General features: G+C 42.2%; 1 protein-coding gene across 7 annotated transcripts in view; it reads left to right on the top strand.

Moving 5' to 3' along the window:
• The window catches only part of BEND7 (BEN domain containing 7), an 86,216-nt gene that overhangs the window by 23,087 nt on the left and 39,262 nt on the right, over nucleotides 1-23,867 (top strand). For all 7 annotated transcript variants that reach the window (XM_065921139.1, XM_065921133.1, XM_065921138.1 and 4 more), the window contains 3 exons: nucleotides 6,509-6,808; nucleotides 9,837-9,959; nucleotides 13,539-13,804. In XM_065921139.1, the coding sequence (XP_065777211.1) occupies nucleotides 6,509-6,808; nucleotides 9,837-9,959; nucleotides 13,539-13,804 (689 nt within the window). The remainder of the gene's footprint in view (nucleotides 1-6,508; nucleotides 6,809-9,836; nucleotides 9,960-13,538; nucleotides 13,805-23,867) is intronic.

Genomic DNA, 23,867 nt, shown 5'->3' with positions numbered 1-23,867 from the left:
AAAGGCCTTTTCCAAAAAGGATGTTCACAGTGGTATGCAGCCATCGCCACTGTTTCCAGCACTTCTTCAACATCCCAGACAGGAGGCATCCTTAATGCCACTCCTTTGGCATATCTTCTCAGAGGTTCCTCTTCTGTTTCTAGAACTGGAGGGGTCAGCTTTTTAGACCATAAGGTTGCCCAACCTCCTGCCTAGGAGCTACAGTTTGAGGCCACTTTTTCCTATGGATAATGAACAGTGTTCGTGATAACCTGTCAAGTGTTTGAAGAGGAGTCACTCAGTAGCTATTTGTCTCTCAGAGAAACAACCCAACTTCTTTAACCTTTCCTTGATCCTTTCATCTTTTTTGTTGACTTTTGCATGATCTCAAGTTTCTCGACAGCCTCTTTAAAAGAGTGCAAAACTGGACGTGATGGGAGGTCCCTGGCGGCTGTGGTTAGAACTCTGTGCTTTGACTGCTGTGGCCCGTGTTCAATCCCTGGTCGGGGAACTAAGATACCGCGAGTTGTGTGGTTCGGCCAAAAACAAACAAAAAGGCTGGACATGATACCACAATAAGAGCCAAAGCATAGTGGATGTAGTGGTGACTGTCCCTCAGTCCTTTCAGTGTCCGTCAGTCCTTCTGTAGACGTGAGTTGGGGATTGGCACCCAGGGGATGGACTAGACGGTGGTCAGGGTGCGTGAGGAGCTGGAGATGATGCGGTTGTGACCACGGGGACTGCTGCCTGCCCCGGGGACTCAAAGTCCAAGAGGAGCAGGTGAACTCACTTGGCCAGCTTGGACACACGTGAGCTCATAGCTTTTAATGTTGAAGTGAGGGTGCTGAGCTCTCCACATGTTAGATCAACAGGAAACCTAGTATCTCCGGATAAGATGTCCTGCCACCCCCTGAGCTGTTTGTGAGCCCAAGGGGCTGTCTCCGTCCAAAGGGGCCAGGTACCACTGGTAATAACAATAGCTACTGCTGTCTCCAGTATTCCCACTTCACCATCAACTTCTTATACATTCCCAACTGCCTGCCGACTATATAAATTTCCTTTGTCAGAACTAGCCTCAGAGTGGTGGTCCAGTGGCTGAGAATCCGTGTTCCCAATGCAGTGGGCCTGGGTTCCATCCCTTGTCGGGGAGCTAGATCCCACATTGCCACAACTGAAGATCCCACGTGCTTCAGCTAAGACTCGACACAGCCAAATAAATAATAAAATAATAAATATTTTTTTTTAAAAAACTAGCCTCATTGTATTTCCACTGCCCTGCAATCTTCTAATTCTCTGACTGATGTTAGATAGCATCCATTCAGTCACCCCAGCTAGAAACCTCAGATTTATCTTTCACTGATTCTTCTTCACATCCTTGCGCCCACCCCCACATCCAGTGAATCACCAAGTCTATTTGGTGAACCTTCTTCAATGTCTCCCTTTCCATCACCATCACCCTATCCTGGCCCAGTCTGTCACGGTCATTCACGAAACCTTTGGCAATAACCTTCTAGCCAGTTTCCTCTCCCCACGCTACTTTCACCATAGTTTTGCCAGATTTGTTTTTCTAAGGGAAAGATCTGATTGTTTACCATCCTTATGTTAAAGAGAGAGTGAATTTGAAATTACCTAGAGCCGGACTTCCGTGGTGGTCCAGTGGCTAAGACTCCATGCTCCCAATGCAGGGGGCCCGGGTTTAATCCCTGGTCAGGGAACTAGATCCCATATACCTCAACCAAGAGTTCACATGCCATAACTAAAGATCCTGCCTGCTGCTGCTAAGATTTGGTACAGCCAGATAAATAAATAAAAATATTGAAATAAATAACCCAGATCTATAACCCAATATCTCCAGTGCAAAATTATTCTTCCTTAACCTGGCACCTTAATGGGATGACCTCACTGTATGCATTGACTTCATCACCTGCCACTTTTCTTTATGAACCTTAAACTCCCGGCACACAGACCGCTGTTCAGGAAGAAGAGGGGGAAGTGGTACAGCTGTGGCATCTACCCAGACAGTGAGCTTCTGCCTGCAAGAGTGATGCTCAGGGGCCACCCTCCGCAGCCCCAAGGGAATGGGAGGTGAATAACTTTCACACAGGGGGCTTCAGGGAGGCAGGGTCCTCAGAGAAGGGCCAGCTTTTAGCTCCAGCAAGAAATCAGAGGTGTCTACAGATAGCAGGGTAGTCTGCTCGCTGGAGTTATGGGGGCACGTAGTTAAAAGAGGTGCAGGTCAGCAGGCTGGGGAAAATCAGGACCATTTTTCAGAATAACCAACCCACACAAAAGGATTTGAGTAAAAGATGTTGAAAGATTTGGAAGGGGAGTACCTTTCAATTTGAACAGGATGATCTTTGTATCTCTGGGGCCCAGGAGATGCTTGATAAATTGTTATTGAATAATGTATTTCTGGTACTTTTTGACTCCATCCTATTAATATTGGGTTGGCCAAAAGGTTCATTTGGATTTTTCTCAGTATGTGGTTTGTTTATAACCTTAGTATCACATTTAATTCTACTAGACTTCATTCTGGTTGTGACACAACATTTCTTTCATTTACGTAAGGAAGGTGTATGAAATGACTGTTATAACTCAACACTAGTTAATTTTTCATACAAAGATGTGGTGACTATTTTGAGTCTTTGTGAAAAGAAGGCATATAGAAATGGATGTACAATGTTAATGTACATCATCTCACTCTATCTTTGGGCATTACTGCCTTTTTTCTTTCATTACCTCAAAACACGAATAATCGTATTCTGTATAGTATGTTTTTCTCTCCTGATCAAATCATCCTATATGATGACTTCTGTGTTGCAAGATTCTCTGTTCTGTATTTTGCAAATTATTTACGTAAAGGAAAGTAATCTATGTAAGGGAAAGTGAGTCTTGAAATTTAGCAAAGGGTAAAATCCAACCTGTAATCTTTTGTCAGTCTTGTCCAAGGAGTCCAGTTACTAAACATACAAACCATTTTTCATTTAAGATTGTTTTACTAATGCAGCCACACACCATGGGTCCATGTTTGTAAGATTCCTGTTCTTTTTTTCTAAAAAGACCCAGCCCCTTGTGGTTAAACATGTGTAAAGGCATGGCTGGGTTTGGAAAGTGAACAGGTTTCCTCATGGAATTGTTGCTTCTTTTTGTTGTTTGTTGTTTGTTTTTGTTTTTTGCCCTTATAACACAGAGTGTGGGATCTTAGTTCCCCTACCAGGAATTGAAACATTCTTGGCAGTGAAAGTGTGGAGTCCTAACCACTGGGCAACCAGGGAATTCCCTGGAATCATACTTCTTTAGAGCTTCTTTTTCCTGGCATTTATACACAGAGAGGACATCAACTGATTAGAACTGGAAAGACAAAGTGGTCAACTAGTGCTTCAAATCTCAATATCTTAATTTATCCCACTTTTTTTTTTTTTTGAGTCAGAGAATTTGGCTTCACTGTGGCAATCAGAATAAGCCCACTGTTTCTGAGGAGGACATATGTGACTTTTAGAGCTTTTCAGTGCCCTGTGAACATCTTGGTAACGGGAAAAACCTACATCCCTCCTTGACTGCTCCCCCTGGGTTATGCCAGGCATGGACTGATTCAGAATTCATTTTTTACGGTTCAGGAAGCTGAAGTCCGAGAATAGCAGGTGGCTCGTCTTGTAGCAAGTAGCAAGTCAGCACAGTTGGGAAGTGAGTCCAGGTCTGGGGCACCCCAGCCCCGGTCTGTCCCGGACCCACCCCCCAGCATCTGTGGTCCAACCTGCAAGCTTCACCCTCTCCATCCCAGCATGTGCAGGCTGCTCAGCTTTCTCTGTCGTCCTCACTTTTAGTCTTCAGATCTCCCTCCTGATCCTCTGCTGCACCCCTCCTGAATGTGTGAGGACTCGATTCCCCTCTCTCTGTAGAGTGCATCATCCCCCCGCCCATGTGTGTGTGTGTGTGTGAAAGAGAGAGAGAGAGAGACAGACAGACAGACAGACAGACAGAAACAGAGAGAGACAGAGACAGAGAGAGATGTGGTTCTAGGGCCTCCTCCCCAGGTGCCGTGCTCAGGGCTGCTCCTGACTTCTCTGGCTAAAGGAAAGACAGCTCATCCTGCTGCCCTCTGGGGACACGCAGCCTGTCACCTCTAGGAGGCTGCCCCGCAACCAGCCCGTTTCCAGGCTTCCCCATGTCTCTCAGCTTTCCTTGACTCCAGCAATTCTTACACTGAGCTGTTTTCTGTCCTTTCAGCTGTCCCGCAGTTGGATAGACTGTGAGCCGTCTTCTCAGGAAGTCAGCCAGCTCTGCTACCTGCCTTCGCAGCCCCCTGTTTTTCTTCCTCCTCAGTCCCAGGTCCTAATCTGTTGTCATGGTTTGCCTCTTGTTTTGATTTTGTAAGAAATGTTTCTAAGTGTCAGCCCACAGCCAGGATCTCCCTCTTTCTTCCACAATCCTGGTTGTCCTCTTCAAAGTATCAAGTGTGCAGAATTCACACTCTACTTTCAGTCTTGTAAGTTTCAGAACTGTAGGTTCTCAGACTATGAAACTAAGCTCATGACAAAGCAACTTTGATCCTAGAAAGTTCCAAGATCCTCATGACCTTTTTTCCCTCCTTCTGAAGACAGCACTTTATCATAGGATTCAGTCACTGGAGCAGAAGTGGAACCTTTGAAAAGAGAGTGGCCCTTTGGCTGTGATGCGTCAGGGTTCATGTGGGGAGTAAGCTGGCACTGATCCAGGCTCCAGGCAGCATGCCCGCCTCTGCCTGGCTTGGCTGGTGTGGTTCTTGCCAGGGCCCTGGGACGGAGGGGAGTGGCAGCCACCAGCCAGTGTCAACCGAGATCAGCGTGCTGCAGCCTAGATGCGTGTGTGACATCCCTGGTCCAGAATAAAAGCCCTGCAGGAAAGAAGCTCCTTCCTGCCCAAGCTGTGCTGTTAGTCACGCCGGGAAAGGGCGGGTTTGGATGCTGAAAGTAACAGCAGCCACACTGGCTTATAGATTTATCTCTCAGAATTCCTCTGGGACCTCTTCCAGACACACCCTGTTCCCCAGACATCCTGAGAAAGTTGTAAATGCTGGCTTCGCATTTCTTCAATTGTGCTTGGTCATTCGTTCTCATAAAAATCTGGAACATGATTTATTGTTTCTGTATTGTCATTTTCACAGGTGTTTGAAATGAAAAGAGTTTTATGACAAAGTAAAATATTTCTCCTCTCAAGCATATGCCAACACAGAGCAGTATTGTAAATTTGGAAATCTGTGTTAATTCTGCATTTGTTCATGTTAGCTATTAAAGACAATTAATACTTTTGTTACCATTTTAAAAATTGAAGATACTAACTTCACAGCATAAAAATAGAAAAGTTTCCTTGCATTCAGTTTTGTTACTGTTGTTGTTAGGTTTGCTAAGTCATGTCCGACTCTTTGTGACCCCACGGACTTTTTCAGGCAAGAATAATGGAATGGGTTGCCATTTCCTTTTCCATTACATTCAGTAATGTATTTGTGTATTCATAAGTTAAATATCTAACCAGACAATGCAAAATACCTACATTCATTGTGCAGTTACCAGTGTGATAGAGAAATCTGGCTAATATGATGCTGAGGGCATTACAACATAATTATATTAAATGTACCCAGGACTTCCCTGGTGGTCTGGAAGTTAATACTCTGAGTTCCCAATGTAAGATGGCGTGGGTTTGATCCCTGGTCAGGAACTAAGATCCCACATGCTGCACAGATGCGGCCAAAAATTAAAAATAAATAAATAAGTGTGCTAGATTTGTTTGTAGGAGCTATGTTTTCCTAGTAGATGCTTTCTGTGGGCCTTTTCCTTCTTTCATAGTTGAAATTTCAAGCATTTAGTAGAGTGACTCTTGAGTGTGTACTCTGGCATTAGACTTTTATTTTAAAACCCAAATTAGAGAATAAAAAGAAAAGACTACTTCCCTTAACTTTTGTAAAGTTACTGACTGATGACAATTTAAGAAGATAGTATGTTTACAATGGGCTTCCTTTGTGACTCAGCAGTACAGAACCTAGCTGCCAATGCAGGAGATGAGGGTTCAATCCTTGTGTCGGGAAGATCCCCTGGAGACGGGAATGGCTACCCACTCCAGTATTCTTGCCTGGAGAATTCCATGGACAGAGGAGCCTGGCGGGCTACAGTCCATGAGGTCACAAAGAGTTGGACATGACTGAGAGGCTGAGCAAGCATGCACGCATGTTTGAAATAGCCCCTAATAGATCTGGGCATCCTTTAATGATATTATTTATAGAAAATATTTTATATCTGTATAATTTCAGTCATCTTTAAGTAATATTTATTAAGCACCCTAGGTGCAATACAGATACCTTGGTTCAAAAAAAAAAAATAATCCTCTGAGGAAAGAAGATTTTTAAAAGAGAAGCTTGCATCTGGAGTCAGTAAATCCTCCCCTGATTCCAAAGAAGGAAGGGGGGGTGTCTCGTTTTTTGTTTTTTTTTTTCCGGTAGTGGATTATTTTTTCTTTCACTAATTTACAGTGCTGTCTCTGGCCCTGTTTCCATTAGGAGATGAAAGCATGGAAATTAAAAAACAAATTACAGGAATGAGAAGATTACTGAATGACAGCGCTGGGAGGATATATCAGCGTGTGGGCAAGGAGGGGGAGAAACTTAAAGAGGAACCCCAGGATTTGGATGCGATCTGGCCTCAGCGTTTGAACTCTGCAGAGGCCCCCCAGAGCCTCCACCCGTCTTCCCGGGGCACGTGGAATGAGCTGCCACCCCAGAGCGGGCAGTTCCCAGGGCAATATGGCACCCGCTCCAGAACCTTCCAGAACCAGCCCCACACTGCTGGGAGCTCCAATGGTATGGCCCTCATCAGACACTCACAGTCGTCCCAATATGTTTTCTGTCTATAAACATTCAGTATGTTCTTTGAGTTCAATATAGTAAACCCTCCTTTAATTACCTACCTTAATTGAGTTATTTTAAAAGACAGGGAAGACATAAAAGAAAAAGAGCATTAAAAAAATCTAGACTTGAGATGCAGGAAAAACTGGGGGTTCTCTATTAGAAGGGATAGTTTCTTGATAGACACTTTAGCTCTTTAAGAAGTCAAAGCCATCAATGACTGAGATACGGATATCATTGTCACAAACAACTGAACGTTAGGGTAGAAAGAGCTCCACTGTGTCCTTAATAGAAGCTTCCTGGTCGTGGTGTGTTATTAACACATCCCCTTGCTAAGTCCTGGGCTTTCTTCATTACAGGACGAGTCACTTAAAGGGAGGACTGATGAACCCCGCCAGTCAAGTGACACCTTGACTTTAACCTCCCATTCAAGCTCCTGAACCAAATGATCCATATTTTATAACTTGCTTCATTCAGGTTGAAAATTATTCCTTTAAAGTAAAATTTCCTTAATTTAAATTCTTCATGGGTTTTCTAAAATTAATTTGGAGTATAGGTGATTTATAGTCTTGTGTTAGTTTCAGGTGTATAGCAAAGTGAATCAGCGATGCACTTAAATATATCCACTCGTTCTTAGATGCTTTTCCCATGTCAGTCACCATAGGGTATTGAGTAGAGTTCCCTGTGCTATCCAGTAGGTTCTTATTAGTTATCTATTTTTTTTTTTTAGTTATCTGTTTTAAATTCCTAATTGTTAAGGGGGAAAAACTCAAATGGCAATCTTTTTTTCCCCAAAGCGTAAGGAAAAACTTGATTTCTCCATTCATGTTAATTTCCCCTCCAGTAACACTGACTATTATTCGTGTTATAAATTACATACAGATGTGCAGATCTGTAGTTTTAACAAAGGGAATGAGAAGAAAGGAAGAATGCATTTCTAGTTTCCTTAAAAAGTTAAGGATTCCCCCCCCCCATCATCATCCTTCAAGAAAAAGAGAACTATTGTGATTTTATGTTTTGTTTTAAGCACAGTTTGTGATAACCAGTTCAAAGGTATGAAAAGCCATCACTAGCTACTGCTGAAGAGACAGGGAGGGACCCCAAGAGATGTATGGGTGTCTTCTGTCTCTCTTAATATTACATAAGCCAATATCAGATTCTCATGCTGGCGTGCTTCCAGGTTAGAAAGAGATGGCTCTTTAAAGAGTCCTCCATAAAAATAAAAAGGCAGTTCTCTTTAAAATTAGAAAATGATTTATAACAAGCTGAGAAGGATTGGTTTTGTCCTCTAAAATGGTACAGACTTGGAATAGTGACTAGGAATATTCACAAAGTCCTCCTAACTCTACTGCTGTGGGAGAAATGACTAGAGAAATAAAATGACCTCAGGAATCTATGAAACTAATAAGCGCCCCCATCAGAAAGTATTGGGTGAATACTGTTCTATTTTCCAGGCCCCAACAAGGGTGGTGGATTTACTTTGGAAAATATGAGTAATGGTCAGAGTTACAAACCTAAATTCCCCCATACTTGTTTTAAAATACTTCTGGGTTAATGGCGTATTTTTGATCGGAATACATTTGGTATCTCATTGGAGTTTTATTTTTTTATTTTTTTTTTTCCATTGGAGTTTTAATTTAATCATTTGTAGTTTTAAAGTTGTAACATCTCATTTTGCTACAACTCTGAATGTACATAATTGTGCTGCTCCACACATTAAGTATTCCATAGTTTTGCTGTGGTGAAACTTTCAATAATTAATATTTGCAAAGAATGCATATTGCAGGATGTAAATTACATTTAATGTATAGTAAAGAATATAACTCGACCAAAACCTTAGAACTTCCCTCTTCCACCTATGAAAAAACCCAAGTGAGAGCAGTCTCTTATCCTGATCCCCTTTAAGGGAACTTGGATACTGAGACCAGGGCTACTGTACTGAAAGCATGTTTTTCCAAATGTCCCATTTTATTCCAGCAATAACAGGAAGATATTTGTTTACATGTAAGCGAAACAGAGGAGGACAATTTTATGATGTATTAAACAGTGACAAGGGCTTCCTTGATAGCTCAGTTGGTAAAGAATCTGCCTGCAATGCAGGAGACCCTGGTTTGGTTCCTGGGTCGGGAAGATCTGCTGGAGAAGGGATAGGCTACCCACTCCAGCATTCTTGAGCTTCCCTTGTGATTCAGCTAGTAGAATCTGCCAGCAATGCAGGAGACCTGGGTTCGATTCCTGGGTTGGGAAGACCCCCCTGGAGAAGGGAAAGGCTACCCACTCCAGTATTCTGGCCTGGAGAATTCCATGGACTGTATAGTTCATGGGGTCGCAAAGAGTTGGACACAACTGAGCGGCTTTCACTTTCAAACAGTGAAAACGAGACTAAAATGAAACTGAAGAACTGGGAATGGAAGATGTAGAAGGGCACTCCTTTATGAAGCTGGAGAAAAGCCAACACAGCAGCAGCCTCTGACCCCCAGTTCACATGGACCCTCCCAGGCCCTGCTGCCCCCGCTTCCCCCCACCCAGACACACCACACCCAGCACAAAAGCAATGTGTTGACAATTCTTAATTTTTGGAATCATATGGTTAATGCTAAAACTATCTTTTAAATAGTTAGATACATTTAATTCTCAGTATGAACTCTCAGGACATGTGCAGCTACCCGGTTTGTGTGGTTTTAGGTAAAGGCTGTTCACAGAGCTAGTTTTTTTGTGCAAAGTAGCACAAGTGTATTCTTAGTAAATGTTTTCTGTATCGTTATCTGAGATGAATTGGGGTGGCAGCAAACTGTGTGTGTCTGTCCACACAGGCTCTGCCGCCCTGTGATACGACTCACACCTGACCGGGGAGAAACCCGGACAGTCAGCTAAAGTCAGACCCCAACCACCAGGCTGTGAAAATCACCGGGTACCTTGTTTATTTTCCCCTTTATAATCTTGCTGTGGCTTGGCAGCCATCATTCTCTCCTTTCCTGCTCAGGAGAACTTCCAGTGGTGAATTCATCAGCTGGATCCAACTGCTGCACTTGTAACTGCCAGTCGACGTTGCAGGCCATCCTCCAAGAGCTCAAGACCATGCGGAAACTGATGCAGATTCAGGCAGGTATGCAGATCCGGCCTCAGAGGGAGGATCTTCAGTGGGGATGTTCATTACGCATTGATTACACTGTGCCTCCCACCTTGCTGTCTCACCAGCAAGGTTTCCTTTTTTTTTTTTTTATTTAACAAATTTTTTATGAAAGTATATTTGATGGGGTACTTCTTCAAGCATCCATTTTTCTCTGTTTTTTCCAGAACCCACCTTCCTGTTAGCCAGCGTCACAGGCTTTCTGGCTGACACTGCTCAGTCCTTCTGTACGTGTACTCCTGGTACTTCACAAATGTCAGCTAATTAAACTTTGAAACAATTACACCCAAAGGTGGGCAGAGCCCTTCGGCTCCTCTCCCTAATGTAAATTGACAAGGAGGTTCGTGATGGGGAAGGAGGTGAGAATGGCTCATCTTCCCTCCTAAAGGGCTCAGTTTGGGGGGCTGTGTGCATCTTACAACCCTCACTTCTGCACAAGCCCACCCTGCCTCCCACCCTGGGCTCCCTGTGACGGGTGAGGAGCCAAGCAGTTCTGTACATGCCCTTAGGAAGCCTCGGCTCTGCTGGTAGATTCCAGAGTATCAGCTGACAAGAAACGTTGGCCCTCGGGCTCTGCTTGTGGCTTTTCTCACTAACATTCAGGTCAGAGAGGCTCAGAGACACCTCTGGCTTTGTCTTTTTATTTACAGGATGCTTTTGTTGTTGTTGTTCTCGCTCCTGTTAGACAAGTTGAGGAACCGAAGAGCAGTGAACTTGCATTTTAGGGTCAGAGTTCCAGTTTCTCCTGTCTTAGTTTGGGTGACTTCTCTGAACCTCAGATTTCTCATCTGTAACTAGAGTATTAATATCTAACTCACAGGGTTGTTTTGAAAATAGAAGAGATAGTAAATGCAGCTGAACTCGGTAAAGCATGATCTGAGCCTCAGCTATTTTGTGAGTGTTGTTACGAAGACCTGGAGCATTTCTTAGAAGTCTGGAAGTCTAAGTCCTTATTATAGTGGCTGTGATTTCTAGTCTCCAAAATTAGGGGAGAAAACGCTTTTTTTGTCATAGGGGAGCCTCACGTGCTGCAGTCCATGGGATCCCAAAGGGTCAGACGCAACTTAGCGACTGAACAACAGCAACAGAAAATAATAAATCATTTCATTAAGCCTTCCACTTCATCAGGGAAAACTGCTCTTTAAGCTGGAAAATGGCCCAGTCATATATAACTAACTTCCCCCCTTTCCACTGTAAAGGCATTCAGACAGCTCAGAAATCGTCCTTGGTGCCGTTTAGTTAATTCTAGTAAAATTTTAATATTCAGTGATGTGGTTTGATACTTAAAAAACTTAATACTTAAACATATCAGTCACCCAAGACCACGTGCAAGTAAAATGAGCAAAAGGCTTTCTGAGAAGCAACATCTAATTTTATGCACTGGATTTAGTCTTATCCCAAGGGAAAAAATAAAAGCATTTTGGTCAGGCCAGTAAGCATTTAACTCACCTTGTTCCACAAGGATAATCTGTGTTCTTATTAACCCAGCAGAGGCTAACATCTCCTAAATAAGGAGCTCAGAAAGAAAGGTTACTTCATTCTGTACAGATTTCTTTCCTCAGAGGAAGAATTTGTTAGCACTTAAGAAAATATGCGTATGAATTGGTAATGATTTATTTTGTTACTTAAGCTCCTTACTCCCAAAATGGCAAACTACAAATTGCAACCATTTAAATCCCTGACTGAAGCCTTTTGAGAATCTATTAAGTAAATGCCACTATGTCACCCTATTTCCGTTTATGAAGCTTTGCAGATTAGGGCAGTAAACGACCCCAGAGCTGAACAGGGATCCCAGAGGATAAACTGAATAAATTAGCCTCCTTTAATTTTCTTAAACTGAAGGGTCTGTGTTGAGTGAGTAGATTGACTTAAGGTTTATTACCTGTAAAATGTAGATTTACCTTCGACTTAGAAAGTTTCACCTTTACTTCTGGGAGAAGGCAAGGAATAAGATCAAGCGATAAGATCTGATTCGAAAGAACACAGCTCTGTCCAGACTTGCAGAAGAAGAAGAAAACCTCAGACCCTGTGTTCTTTAAACTCAAAACATTTTCACTTTTAATTTTAGAAAGTGAGGCTTGGTGAGGCTGGAGTCCTAGATCATTGATAACTGCTTCAGTTGTCTAACTTTCCAAATGGAGACCTATCCTCAGCTGAAAATTCAGACCTAACAGAGAAAAGTTCCAGTCCGGCTTATATATTGGGGATCACTGGAAGAGCTTTTTAAAAAATCCCAATACCCAGGCATCTCCCTGGGAAATTCCAGTCCCAATTAGTCTGGATTGAGCCTGAGGCACTGGCTTTTTTTTTTTTTTTTTTTCCTTTTTTTTAAAGGTGAATCCAGTGAGACTAATGTGTAGCTGAGGTTGAGAACCAGTGAGCTAGACTACTTACTGCATGGGTGATTAAAAAAACTTTTCAGTGCTCATTTGCAGTGCAAGTACTGTGTTTCTAATACTTATTTATAAATTTCTGTCCAGCCTAGAGATGCAGATATCAAGTTCAGAGTACAGATATTCCCCATTTACAACCTGATAAGAAATGATCCATGTTATGTGCATGTCAAGATCTTTAGGTTTTCATCTGGCTTATTTTTAGAGCTGTATTTCTGTGAAAAAGCAGCTGTGGTCATATTTTTAAAAACCATACTAACACGTGAAGATTTAAGTAATAGCGCCATTTTCCCACTTTCCATCAGAGTATTTTTAAATGGTTAACAAACACTACTTCTTGAAGGGCACCTCTGAGAACTGTAATTACCATCCTTGATTCCCTTAAGTATATATTCAGCATCAGCACTCAGCTCTCGATCAGCGCTTCTCGTCTTTGGAACTCAGACCATTCCTGGACCTTCCTGATTTGTTCTTCTTGTACTGAGCTATATTTTTCCTGTTTTTCAGCTACATAAAACTGAGTTATGGAGAAACAGCCTGGTCAGACCCAGTAGCATAGTGTGTGGAGATGGCTGATGTGTGGACCTTATTGGTTTGTGAGGCAGGAGTAACTGGACCTGAAATTGACCAACAGACCTAGCCCACATGCTTACTGGTCATTCTCAAGTGATGCTTTTGATCAGACTTGCCGAAATGAGCATCGTTGCCCGACTTTGCCCGACTTTTGTTGATTTTGGCACCTGTAGGTTGCTGGCTACCAATCAGTTTAATCTCAAGTGGAATAGTCCCGAGATTGGCTTTCCAAAAAACATGGATGTCTACACCTCAATTTAAGTTCTGGGGTTCTTGGTAATACAAAAATGTCATGTGATATGTAAAATCATACTTCAGTGTTTTCTCATAGCTCATCATCCTTTCCTCCTTACGATTACCCACCAGGTAATCAATTAGCCCCCAGGATTTGGAGGAGAGTTTTCTCTTGGGATTTTTCTGCCCGTAGACCTTTTGAGGCAGCATTTGGTCACGCTCAGGTTTAGCGTGAGGTTGATCTCGATGTGCCTTATCCTCCAGTGAACCCATTTCAGCCTCAGTTGATGGAGCAAGAATATTCTCCTAGGTTAGACACACATGCCTGTACCATATTTTTGTTTGTTGTTCACAGTTGGAACCCAAAACAGACAACAACCTCCAATTTCCCTTATCTGCTCCCAGCGAACTGCCGTCTCACGCAAGAGAAATAAAAAGAAAAAAGTGCCCCCAAAAACTGTGGAACCTCTCACTGTGAAACAGAAGCCCAGTGCATTGGAAGCTGAGAAGAAGGCTGCAGGGGCCCCCGAGAATTCCAGTCTCCCCGCGGCCGAGCACCCCTCTCCTGGGGAGAACCACATTCTAGGATTTGGCATCGTGCTCGAATCACCAGCCTCCGATGTAAGTTGATGTTTTCTAGCTGCTGATGCTAATATGTAACTTTCAGACACTGTGCCATATTTATACACTTCGCCCTTCACTAGTTCTGCCCAAGAAAACCAGAGAAACTTGCAAATACACATGGGAAAGAGGAAAGGAGAACTCTTAATGCTCTCCTTGCCCAGAATTTTCTCTTCTGAAAATCTTAGGCCTTATTTACCTCAGCATGTTTCCATTCTCTTCGAAAGGAGAAGGGTGATGGAGTAAATATTCTCTTCACTAATTTCGTTAACATTTGTAATTTTGAAGTGGCCGTTTTCAATTTCCTCAGCATAGAGAGCTAAAAGAATGTAATTAAATCCTTTGTAGATGGACATAAATGAGCAGAACCCTACAGATAAGGTCACACCTTTCTAGAAACACAAACTAATAATAAAAAAAAAAGAGCAGTGCTCATGCTAATTCTATTTTATAGATGCAAAGATGCAAGCCACACTGCTAATTAGGTTGCAGTGCCGTGCCATTGAGTCTGTGTAATGATAGGTTAACATTCTGCAAAGGTTTTTCTATTTTAATATCATAGCTTGAAGGTCGTCACAGCCCGAGATACTGGTTGACATCTAAGACAACCATCAGACTTAACATTTTAGAGTCACACGGCCGTAAACAAACTTAGTGATGTGTTCTGTCGCCCATGGCGAACTCGCCTTAGTGTCTTGATCTGAGTACGCTGATGCTGTGAACCCCAACTTGTTGGGAGAGTTCCTAAAATAAACCAGAACGAGTGGGCCATTATTACCAGATGGCATAGGATGAGAACCCTGCTGAGAACTCCCACAGGCCTATATAGGATGCAAGTGTGGTCCTACTCTCCAACTTTAAATAAGAAATACATTGCTATTTTAAAACAGCATTCCTTTCATGTTGGACAAAGACAAGCTGCTAGCTTGGGTCTTTAATAAAGGGAGGCAACGAAAATGATCTTCTCGTGACTTTTTTAGACTAGAAAATCACTTGAACTTTTATCCCCTCCTTGATGAGAAGAGTTCATGTTTGTTTTTTATCCATGAACACATGCACGATTGTTAAGAAGTTCTTCCAAATTAAAAACTTAGCCTTAGAAAATCATTAATGGTGACAGCCTTCCACCCTGGACTAGCTGGTTCATTTCATCCTATCCGGTTGTTATTGTAGCTGAGGCCCTAGGTTCAAAACCCATGTCAGTCACACATTTGGAAGCAGAGGCAGATGATACCCCAGCACAAAGTACATTCAGCCTGAAGCAGCTTTCACAATACTTTTATATTTTTCTTGAATTATTTAGAGCCTTCTTTCCTGTGATAGGCATTAGTGATATCAGGAGTAACCACTGGAGTTGTGAAAATCATCTTCTAAATGAGTCAATCTCATGCTAATCACTGAACTTACTCCTTTTTAAAAATTTTAAGCTCTAAGCATACTTCAGAGATAAACTGAGAAAGATCTGATTAAGGCTATATGTACATTAGTGAAATAGAACTTTCCTTTACCAATATCAGAATGTCAAAAAAAGTAATTTGCTTTTTATTCATGATGAGTTTTGCTAACAAGAACTATTAAATTTAATAAAGCACATTCAGAATTGTTCATGAAGACTCAGGGGCTGACTATCCTTGATAGAAGAATAACATGCTTCTTAAAAAAAAAGCACAAACTGTATATAGATGTTATCTTCACGTTATCCAACTGCTCCGCCCTGTGATTCATCTGCTGGATGGAAAGTAACTGCCCTTAGAGAACCACACAGCGTGTCCCATCACTGTCCTCAGAGTCTTGCTGGCGAGGGTGAGGCTGTTGGCCCCTTAGGTGGTGGGTCCATCAGTGCTAAAGGTGTCTAAATTTAGACACCCTTCTCATCTTTTATTATTCCTTAGCTATGAACCTTTTACACTTTGGTGGAAGTCCAGAGTAGAAAACAGAAAATAGATAATAATCTTATAGGAATTCTTCTATAAAACTGATTGGAGAAAAAGTAATAAAGCAGGATTATATGTAAGTAGATGGGCGTTATGTATCTGAAGACAGGCTCTGAAAATACCCAGTGTTGGGAAGATTAGGTCCAGAATTGTAGGAGTGGGCATGTGAGCCAGTGTGGCTGAAGCAGCCTTGTGGCTGAGCTGGTAGCACATGATCACATGAATGTGGGCTCAACAGTGTATCAGACAGTGAAAGCCCCAGCGTGTTATCCGAGGCCCTTGGCTTTTTTATCTTGTGGGCACTAGGGAGCCACTGCAGGTTTAAAGTAGAGGAATAGTCATTTCCTTGTTTAGACTGGAATTTGGAAGCGCCTTGTGGATGACTGATCAACACAAAGAGACCAGAGACCAGGAGACAGATAATTCCAGGCAGCCAGGCAAGAGATGGGTAGAGTCCAGCCATGAGCAGTGAAGGGACAGAGAAATGAGAGGTGCCCAGGAGGTAGCCCCCACGGGAGACCTGGTGCCTTGGGAGAAGCAAGCCCCACATGTCTATCATAGAAAATGAGGTTAGTCAGTACTGACTTCCTTAACTGAGACAGGGAAGGCAGGAGCAGGCCTTCATTTCCGAATGGGAAGTAACAGGAGGTTGAGTATCCTCAAAAAGTCCAGTAGATGTTTGAAGTGCAGGAAAAATATTAGCTGAAAACAATGAAAATGCCTTTATTGACTTTTAAGAAAAAAATTTTTTTAAATCAGAATTTTTAAAAAGTCATTTATTTATTTTTGGCCACACCTTGCAGAGGGTGGGATCTTAGTTCCCTGACCGGGAATGGAACCTGTGCCCCCTGCAGTGGAAGCGCAGAGTCTTAACCACTGAACTGCCAGGGATGCTCCTATATTGCTTTTTAAATTAAAAAAAAAAAAATACCGTAAATTGTTTAAAGTTCACAATGTGTGAAGTTATCTTTTTTATGCTGTGGCTTTTAGCGTTGCCCAAATACAAATTTGTGTGTCTGGACACAAGCAGGAACATGAGGGACTATGGATCATGGCAGGGGGACCAGCGAGCCCCTGACACCTGACGGGTAGCCGTGCTCAGTGCGCAAAAGCAGGGCATCCTAGTCAGCACTACCCGCAGTGAGAACCTCAGACTGCTGTCCGTACTCAGTGATCTAGGGCACGCAGGGAACCCTGCCCCAGTGCCTGGCCCAGAAAAGGTGCTCAGTAAACAGCCATGCATCCTCCACTGCATTAACCACAATATACGAAATCACCTTATAGAACTTTGGTTCTAGGACTTGGCTTTAATTAGAACCCTCTCCTCAATTTAATGTGATTTTCCCTCCTTTCCCCCTTGGCTTCTTAAGGGCAGGGATTAAATAAAAAAATAATAACAATAATAGTAGTTGTAGTCGTGTTTGTGTGCTATCCTTTGCCAAGTAATTTTTCAGATTTCATCCTTACTCTTTGAGGTATTATTATTATCCTCAACTTATAAATGAGGAAGGACTTCCCTGATGGTCCAATGGCTAAGACTCCATGCTCCCAATGCCAGGGGCCTAGGTTCTATCCCTGGTCAGGGAACTAGATCCCACATGCCACAACTAAGACCTGGCACAGCCAAATAAACACATTTAAAAAAAAAGATTGATAGATGAAAAGACTGGCATAAAGGGTTAAGTAGCCTGCTCGAGCCCACGCAGTCAGAGATGGAGTTGGTTCTCAGACCAGGGCTGAGTGTACCCTATCCACCAAATGCTCGACTCAGCGCATTCGCTCACCCAGTTCTGTGTGTGACCACCGCTAACTGTTCATGAGATGATGGTAACGCAAAGGAGAAGAGAAAGGTTAGACTGTGGCTCTGTATGCTGGCTGGTTGGTTGGTTTGGGTTATTTATTTATTTGGCCACACCCTACAGTTTGCAGGATCCAAATTCTGCAACCAGGGATGGAACCCATGCCTCCTGCAGAGGAAGCACAGAGGCCTGACCACTGGGCCGCCAGGGAAGTCCCCGTGTATGCTGTTTACTTGGAAGTTTCCAGGGGAAACCTTCATAGTCAAGGGTATAGCTCTGAGGTCAGGATGCCCAGGCTAGAAGCCCAGCGTGTAACCTTGACAAAGGTACCCACCCTCACCTCCCTCAGTTTTCCCTGAGTAAAATGGGAATAATAATAGTGCTGACCTCACAGGGTGGGCCAGCTGGAAGAATTAAATTACATTATCTATGTAAAGCACTTATAATAGTACCTGGTACCTTTTTAAGCTCTCAGTAAATACTGCTTCCTTTTTAAACCTTAGCAGTACCTTTATAGGGATAAATATAACTTTGTTAAGTAAACATACAGGTATATACACTTGAGCAAATACACATGAACTAATCGTATTTTTTAAAAGAGAGTGGCCAGAAGTGGTTCTCTCTGGGGGCATGATTACTTGACCCGTTTTAAGTTAGTGCATTAAATAAAACTGAAATCTGAACTGCACAGAAGCAAAAACAGAAACCCCAAACCAAATTTCAGATTTAAATACAACATTCAATTCTTTCTTTAGGAGTTCCCAACCCAGGATTCTATCAGGACTCAGAGAAGACAGATGTAAATGTTTGACAGTTTTCCCTACCTAGTTGGATTTATTGATTTTTTTTTTTTTCAGGGTAGATACATATGGCTTAGGTTTATTTCCTTGTTGTTGCTTCCTGTTTAGCTTATTGTTTGGCCTTGATGAAACACTAAGATCAGTTTTTTAAAATATTTTAAATATTTTTTAAAAACATAGAAAATGTTCTTCTATTTTCTGTAGTTACTATGAATATTTTCCAGTAATCCCAGATCACACAGAAGTTATCAGAAGATAAAGCTACATATCCATCAACTTAAGATAATTTTGTTAATGTTTATGTCATTCTTAAATAATTTAAAATGCACTGGTGCTTTCAACATAAATAGCTACTGAATTCAGAATCTGTTTTCTTAATTTCTTCATAGCCCAACAAGTAAAGTGACCCACTGGGAACTGGTAAAGCAGATCCATCAAGCAAGCAATTTTTAAATTTATTCATTGACATGCTGAAATTTAAGGCAGTGTATGCTTGAGAGTTAAAGTTCTAGTGCAGACTGCCTGGGTTCACAGCCCTGCTTCACCACTTGTTAGCTGGATAATCTTAACAAGTTACCTAATCTCTCTAAACCTTAGTTTTTGCATCTGCAAATTGGGGATCATGAAAGTGACTACTTCATAGGATGATGAGAATTGAATTAGGAAACCCATGTAATGCAGGATGGACATGCTAATTACTGCACCATTGTTGAGGGCTACTGAAATGAATGAAATAGTCCTCGCCCTTCAAGGACCATATGAGGAAAACACATAAGCAGTAATCACAGTGTAATAGGATGTAAGCGGAGCTGTCCTCTGCCCAGGGGGTTAAGGACAGGCTCTCAGAGGTGGCCATTTTCTCCAAAGAGCAGTTTCCATGGAGTTGTGATGGGAGAAATTAGACCACAGTGGTTGAAATCTTATGAAACATTTTGGCTCAAATAGCATGAGCATAAATCAAGCCCAAGTCCTCAGAGTCATTAATTTACCACCTGAGAAAGGAAGGCACTGAAAACATTTCTGAAAGAAAGACTTCGCAATATCTCATTATGCAAGTGCGTGGAGTCATTTTCAAACTATTACCTTTCCCTTACTTTTTTTTTAAGTTAATTAATTAAGTTAGTTAGCCACACCTTGCAGCTTGCAGGATCATAGTTTCCTGACCAGGGATTGAACGCTGGGTCCTGGGCAGTGAAACCACTGGGTGGGTCCTGACCACTGGACCGCCAGTGAGTGCCCCTCTGTTTTCTTTTCTAACTTTAAATTCTGCCAACATTTTGTCGAATAAAATTTGATCAAGGATTGGCTCTTTAATGACTTCCTGGTAATTATCACCCTATTCAACATTCAGTGTAGACTAGTCTAGAGATTATGTATACTTTTTGATACAACTCCTGCCTGAGCATTTTTTCCTCATTACAGAACATCCTTTTTACACAATGGGTCCACCCACTCTGCCCCGTCAAAGCAGTGGTTCATGGCTCTGCCACGTCCACAGGCCACACTGTTTTGAGCTGTGACGGCTGAACCAATAAAATCAGGTCTGCCTTTCCATCCCGTGGGTTCTTGAGTCTACCCAACTGACTGACCATGATCTTGGCATGGCTTAATAAATAGTGACAGTAACACTGGCTAAATCTACCTGGAGCAGACCTGAGTTAGAGGAAACATTTCCAGTATTTCTCAAAGAGAGGCAGGTCACATTTGTGAGCAAAACAAAATCAGTTATGAAAGGGTTTTGTGGGGTTTTTTTTTATTTATTTTCATAAACTAAAGCTTGTTTTCCTAGAAGTACTGCTAAATAAACTCTTAAATGAGAATAAAGGATCATTGTATATAATAATATTATGAACAGAAGGACTGAATTCACTGTTCTTATGAGTTTTGTTATACATTTTCAGTTCAAATGCAGTTAGTCTTACTTGAAAAACTCCTTCTTTTCATCCATAGTTTTCTTATAGGTTTCAATCTTGAGCTAATCTGAAACTTGACTATGTAGCAAGTCAAGTTTACAAACTGTTGTGTATAATTAATTAACTTGAGATTGAAAATCTGGGACTAATGCCCAATGTGAATATTCCTGTACTTCTGTTTACTTTAACCTGATGACTATATGTCGCTTTTTACATGTCTTCCTATAATTTGCAGCCAACAATGCCTTACATAAAATAGCAAGTATCAGAAATATTGCCTGTGTGATTAATTTGTATGATCTCAAAATTGTTTTATGTATTTTTCTTCAGATTATACAGGGGAGTCATATACTCAGAGAGACTTAGGGGAAAAATGTTTTTTTCTTTTTGGCCACACCTTTTGTCATGTGGGACCTTAGTTCCCCAACCAGGGATCAAACCCCAGACCCCTGCAGTGGAAATGCAGACTCAACCACTGGACCACCTGGAAAGTCCCTGGGGAAATCTGTTAATTTACCAGGTGTTATAGAATCCCCCCACCAAACTAGATCTTGATCCCACCTACTTCTAATTAAAGGGGGACCACAGTTGAAATGCAACTGTGAAGAGAAACAAGATAGTTAATATCTACAGGCCTGGGTCCAGGAACATTTTTAAGCATTCTCATGACTGCATGCAGTTTTTGCCTCCCAAACTTCACTGGGTATAAGATGCAATACCATTGGATAGGAAAGTTCAACATTTGATCCATTACTGTGCTAAGTGGCTGAGGTACTGAAAATAGGCAAGCCATCCATGGGAATCCAAATTTATAGTGGGCATTCAGACTCTTGACTCTTAAAAAGATGCCTCTAAGAGTCATAAATCCTGTCCCATACTTTGAATGTCATCATTTAAAAATCATATTACTTCAGTAATCAATAGAATCTGTAAATCAGTATATTAGCTGTCTGTCCTCGCTGGAGTATCAGACAGTAATTCTGTCAAAGGAAATCTAGCTTTTAAAATGATATTCATCTGGAATAGTGGTGGTTTCTATCATAGCCAGCATCAGTAAGCAGAGGGATCTCACTTAGACTAGACAGTAAACAAAAAGAGAAGAGATTCAAGCATACAATTACAGAGTTTTAACCTGTTTTTAAATGTAAGTACAAAGCTGTGGATCACTACCAGGTCCACTGTGATTATATTTATAAAATGGAAGCGATAAAAAGGTTTCATTGTAAAACAATGAGATTAATCAACCATCAAATTCTTCATGTCTTAGGAAGTAAGGCTCCCCACTCCTTTTTTTTTTTTTTTAAAGGAATTGCTTTGTAGTTTTGTGACACCCTAGTGCTCGCTGACAAGCAGCTAAGAAATCTGCTTGAAAGAAAAGACTTGAGGAGCAGGGCGGGCCAGAGACCAGTCACCTTGGCCTCTGCTGCTGCCCCTGGCTGTTGCCTCCACTAATAAAACTGACTCCTTTGTAAAGGAGGCATAACTGGGCAAGTTCGTGTTCCTTGATCTGGAGGGAAGTCTTCAAAATAACAACAATCATCTGATAGTAGAAAGTAGAGCACAAAGTATTGATAGCTTCTGCAGCGGGATAGCATCTCAGAAATCAGAACACTGCTCTGATCCCATAGGGAGTCTCAGCTTCACAGAAACCTCCAGATGCTTAGTTTTAGGAGTCGAAGCAGATGCCACAAACAGCAACTGCATCTCTCCGAAATCCTAAAACCTCCAAGGTCCTAATAAAATGCTATCCTGCGCCCTCTACCCAAATCCCTTCTCCCCTCACCAACCAACTCTGCCTAATGGTCCTTGCCCCTCTTGCAGCACTGGTCATTCTCCACTCTGTACGATGGGGGTTTATATATATGTCTCATCTAGTGAGCCCGACCTTAAACTCCTTCCACACGGAGGATGCCAAGTAAATATTGATTGAGTCAGGGCCGTGTTCTCTAGGTAGCTTGCTCCCCCAGCCAGCACGGGCCCTGCGAGGAGAAGGCTGGCAGGCTGGACTGGGGCGCAGTCGACTTCCACAGCCACTTTTATGTGGGGATAAAAGACCTCGAAATCAATACTAGTCATTTTGAATGAATTCTTCCATAGTGTTTTGTTCATTCTGAGAAAAATCTATCAGGCGCTAGCCGGGTGTTTGGCACTCTGAATGCCAAAGACAGTACACATTCTGATGAGAAACACAAACTCCCAACTAAACAAATGCATCATGAAAAGTGCCAGAAATGTAGTTCATAGAAAACACTGCGTCTGTGAAGAAAGGAGTGGCCAGGCCTGCCTGGTGGGCTAATCTAGGTCAGCCTCTCAAACCAGGTTCAACCCTACACGATGACTCCAAGGCGGGGTGCTAGGAGTCTCAGAGGTCAGGTGGGTGCTTTAAACCCCTGCTTGGTGGTTATCAGTGTCCAGCAGACATACATGAATGAGAGACCATGGTTCATCTTTCCCTTTTCTCTCTTGCGAATTTAAGAGCTTCTGTACCACCCCCCACCCAAGCCCCCGGATCTTCAAATAGCTGTGAGTTGCTATTTCTATAAAGTAGACAGGGACTCTTTTTAAAAGGTTTTCAAATGATATAGGAGCATTTAGCAAAAATCTGGTCAGTTCATTTAGCATAAAAGGTCTAAATTAGGCAACCATAGGATATGCAAAATAAAATTGTGACTATGGATACAACTTTATCTTAGATTCTGATGTAGAATTCCTTCAATCCTAACATTTCTACATTGAAGTCATTCAACAAATGTGCCTTGAGTTGCCCAAGTGTACACTTCTGTCCCAGGAGTTGGGGGCCCAGATTCTGGCTCCCGTCAGCCTCCTCTGCAGACCATCACCAGCATTGAGGGGCAAAAAGTCAGGGGCCCACCCGGCAACACTGTTTTTAGAGTGATATTCACTGTGCATTCAGAGACCAAAAGCCAAATGGGAGAGCAAAGCAGAGAAGTGAGATGATTTTCTGGAAAATCCAGTTGAGAATTCCACTTGGGAGGAGGAGCAGGGCCCTAGATGGTCCCCACACAGTCTGAGTCATTTAAGCCTTTCCCCAAGCCTAGGTGGCACCAGTGGTAAAGAATCCACCTGCCAATGCAGGAGATGTGGGAGACTGGAGTTTGATCCCTGGGTCAGGAAGATCCCCTGGAGCAGGAAATGGCAACCCACTCTAGTATTCTTGCTTAGAAAATTCCATGGATAGGTACAGTCCGTGGGGTTGCAAAGGGCTGGACACGACTCAGTGACTGAGCATGAGCACTGAACCCTTTGCTCTGACCACAGGGCGTAGTGCACATAGCTGGCATTCTGAGAAGCAGTAGGACAAACAATAATTCCTATTCTCCGGGAGAAAAACAAGACCCAAATCCTCACATGTCTCATATGATTTAGAAAATCTAAAGTGGCATCAGGTTAGCCAAGTTTGCAATAAGATATCTAAGAATTAGCTTTTATGATCTATCTTAAGTGAGATTTCCTGCTGACTTTTTTCAAATGAAAGTTTACCAACTGCATTTCTTCACCCTAAAGTTACTATTTTAAAGTCATCATGTTCTAATCCATAGTGAATGACTTAGTAGTTTTTGTAATGACTAAGGAACTTTTATCTATTTAACAAGAAT

This window comes from Muntiacus reevesi, chromosome 2 (assembly GCF_963930625.1).
Source record: "Muntiacus reevesi chromosome 2, mMunRee1.1, whole genome shotgun sequence".
NCBI lineage: Eukaryota > Metazoa > Chordata > Mammalia > Artiodactyla > Cervidae > Muntiacus > Muntiacus reevesi.
The sequence above is the reverse complement of the archived record's forward strand: the minus strand, read 5'-3'. Positions and strand labels throughout refer to the sequence as shown.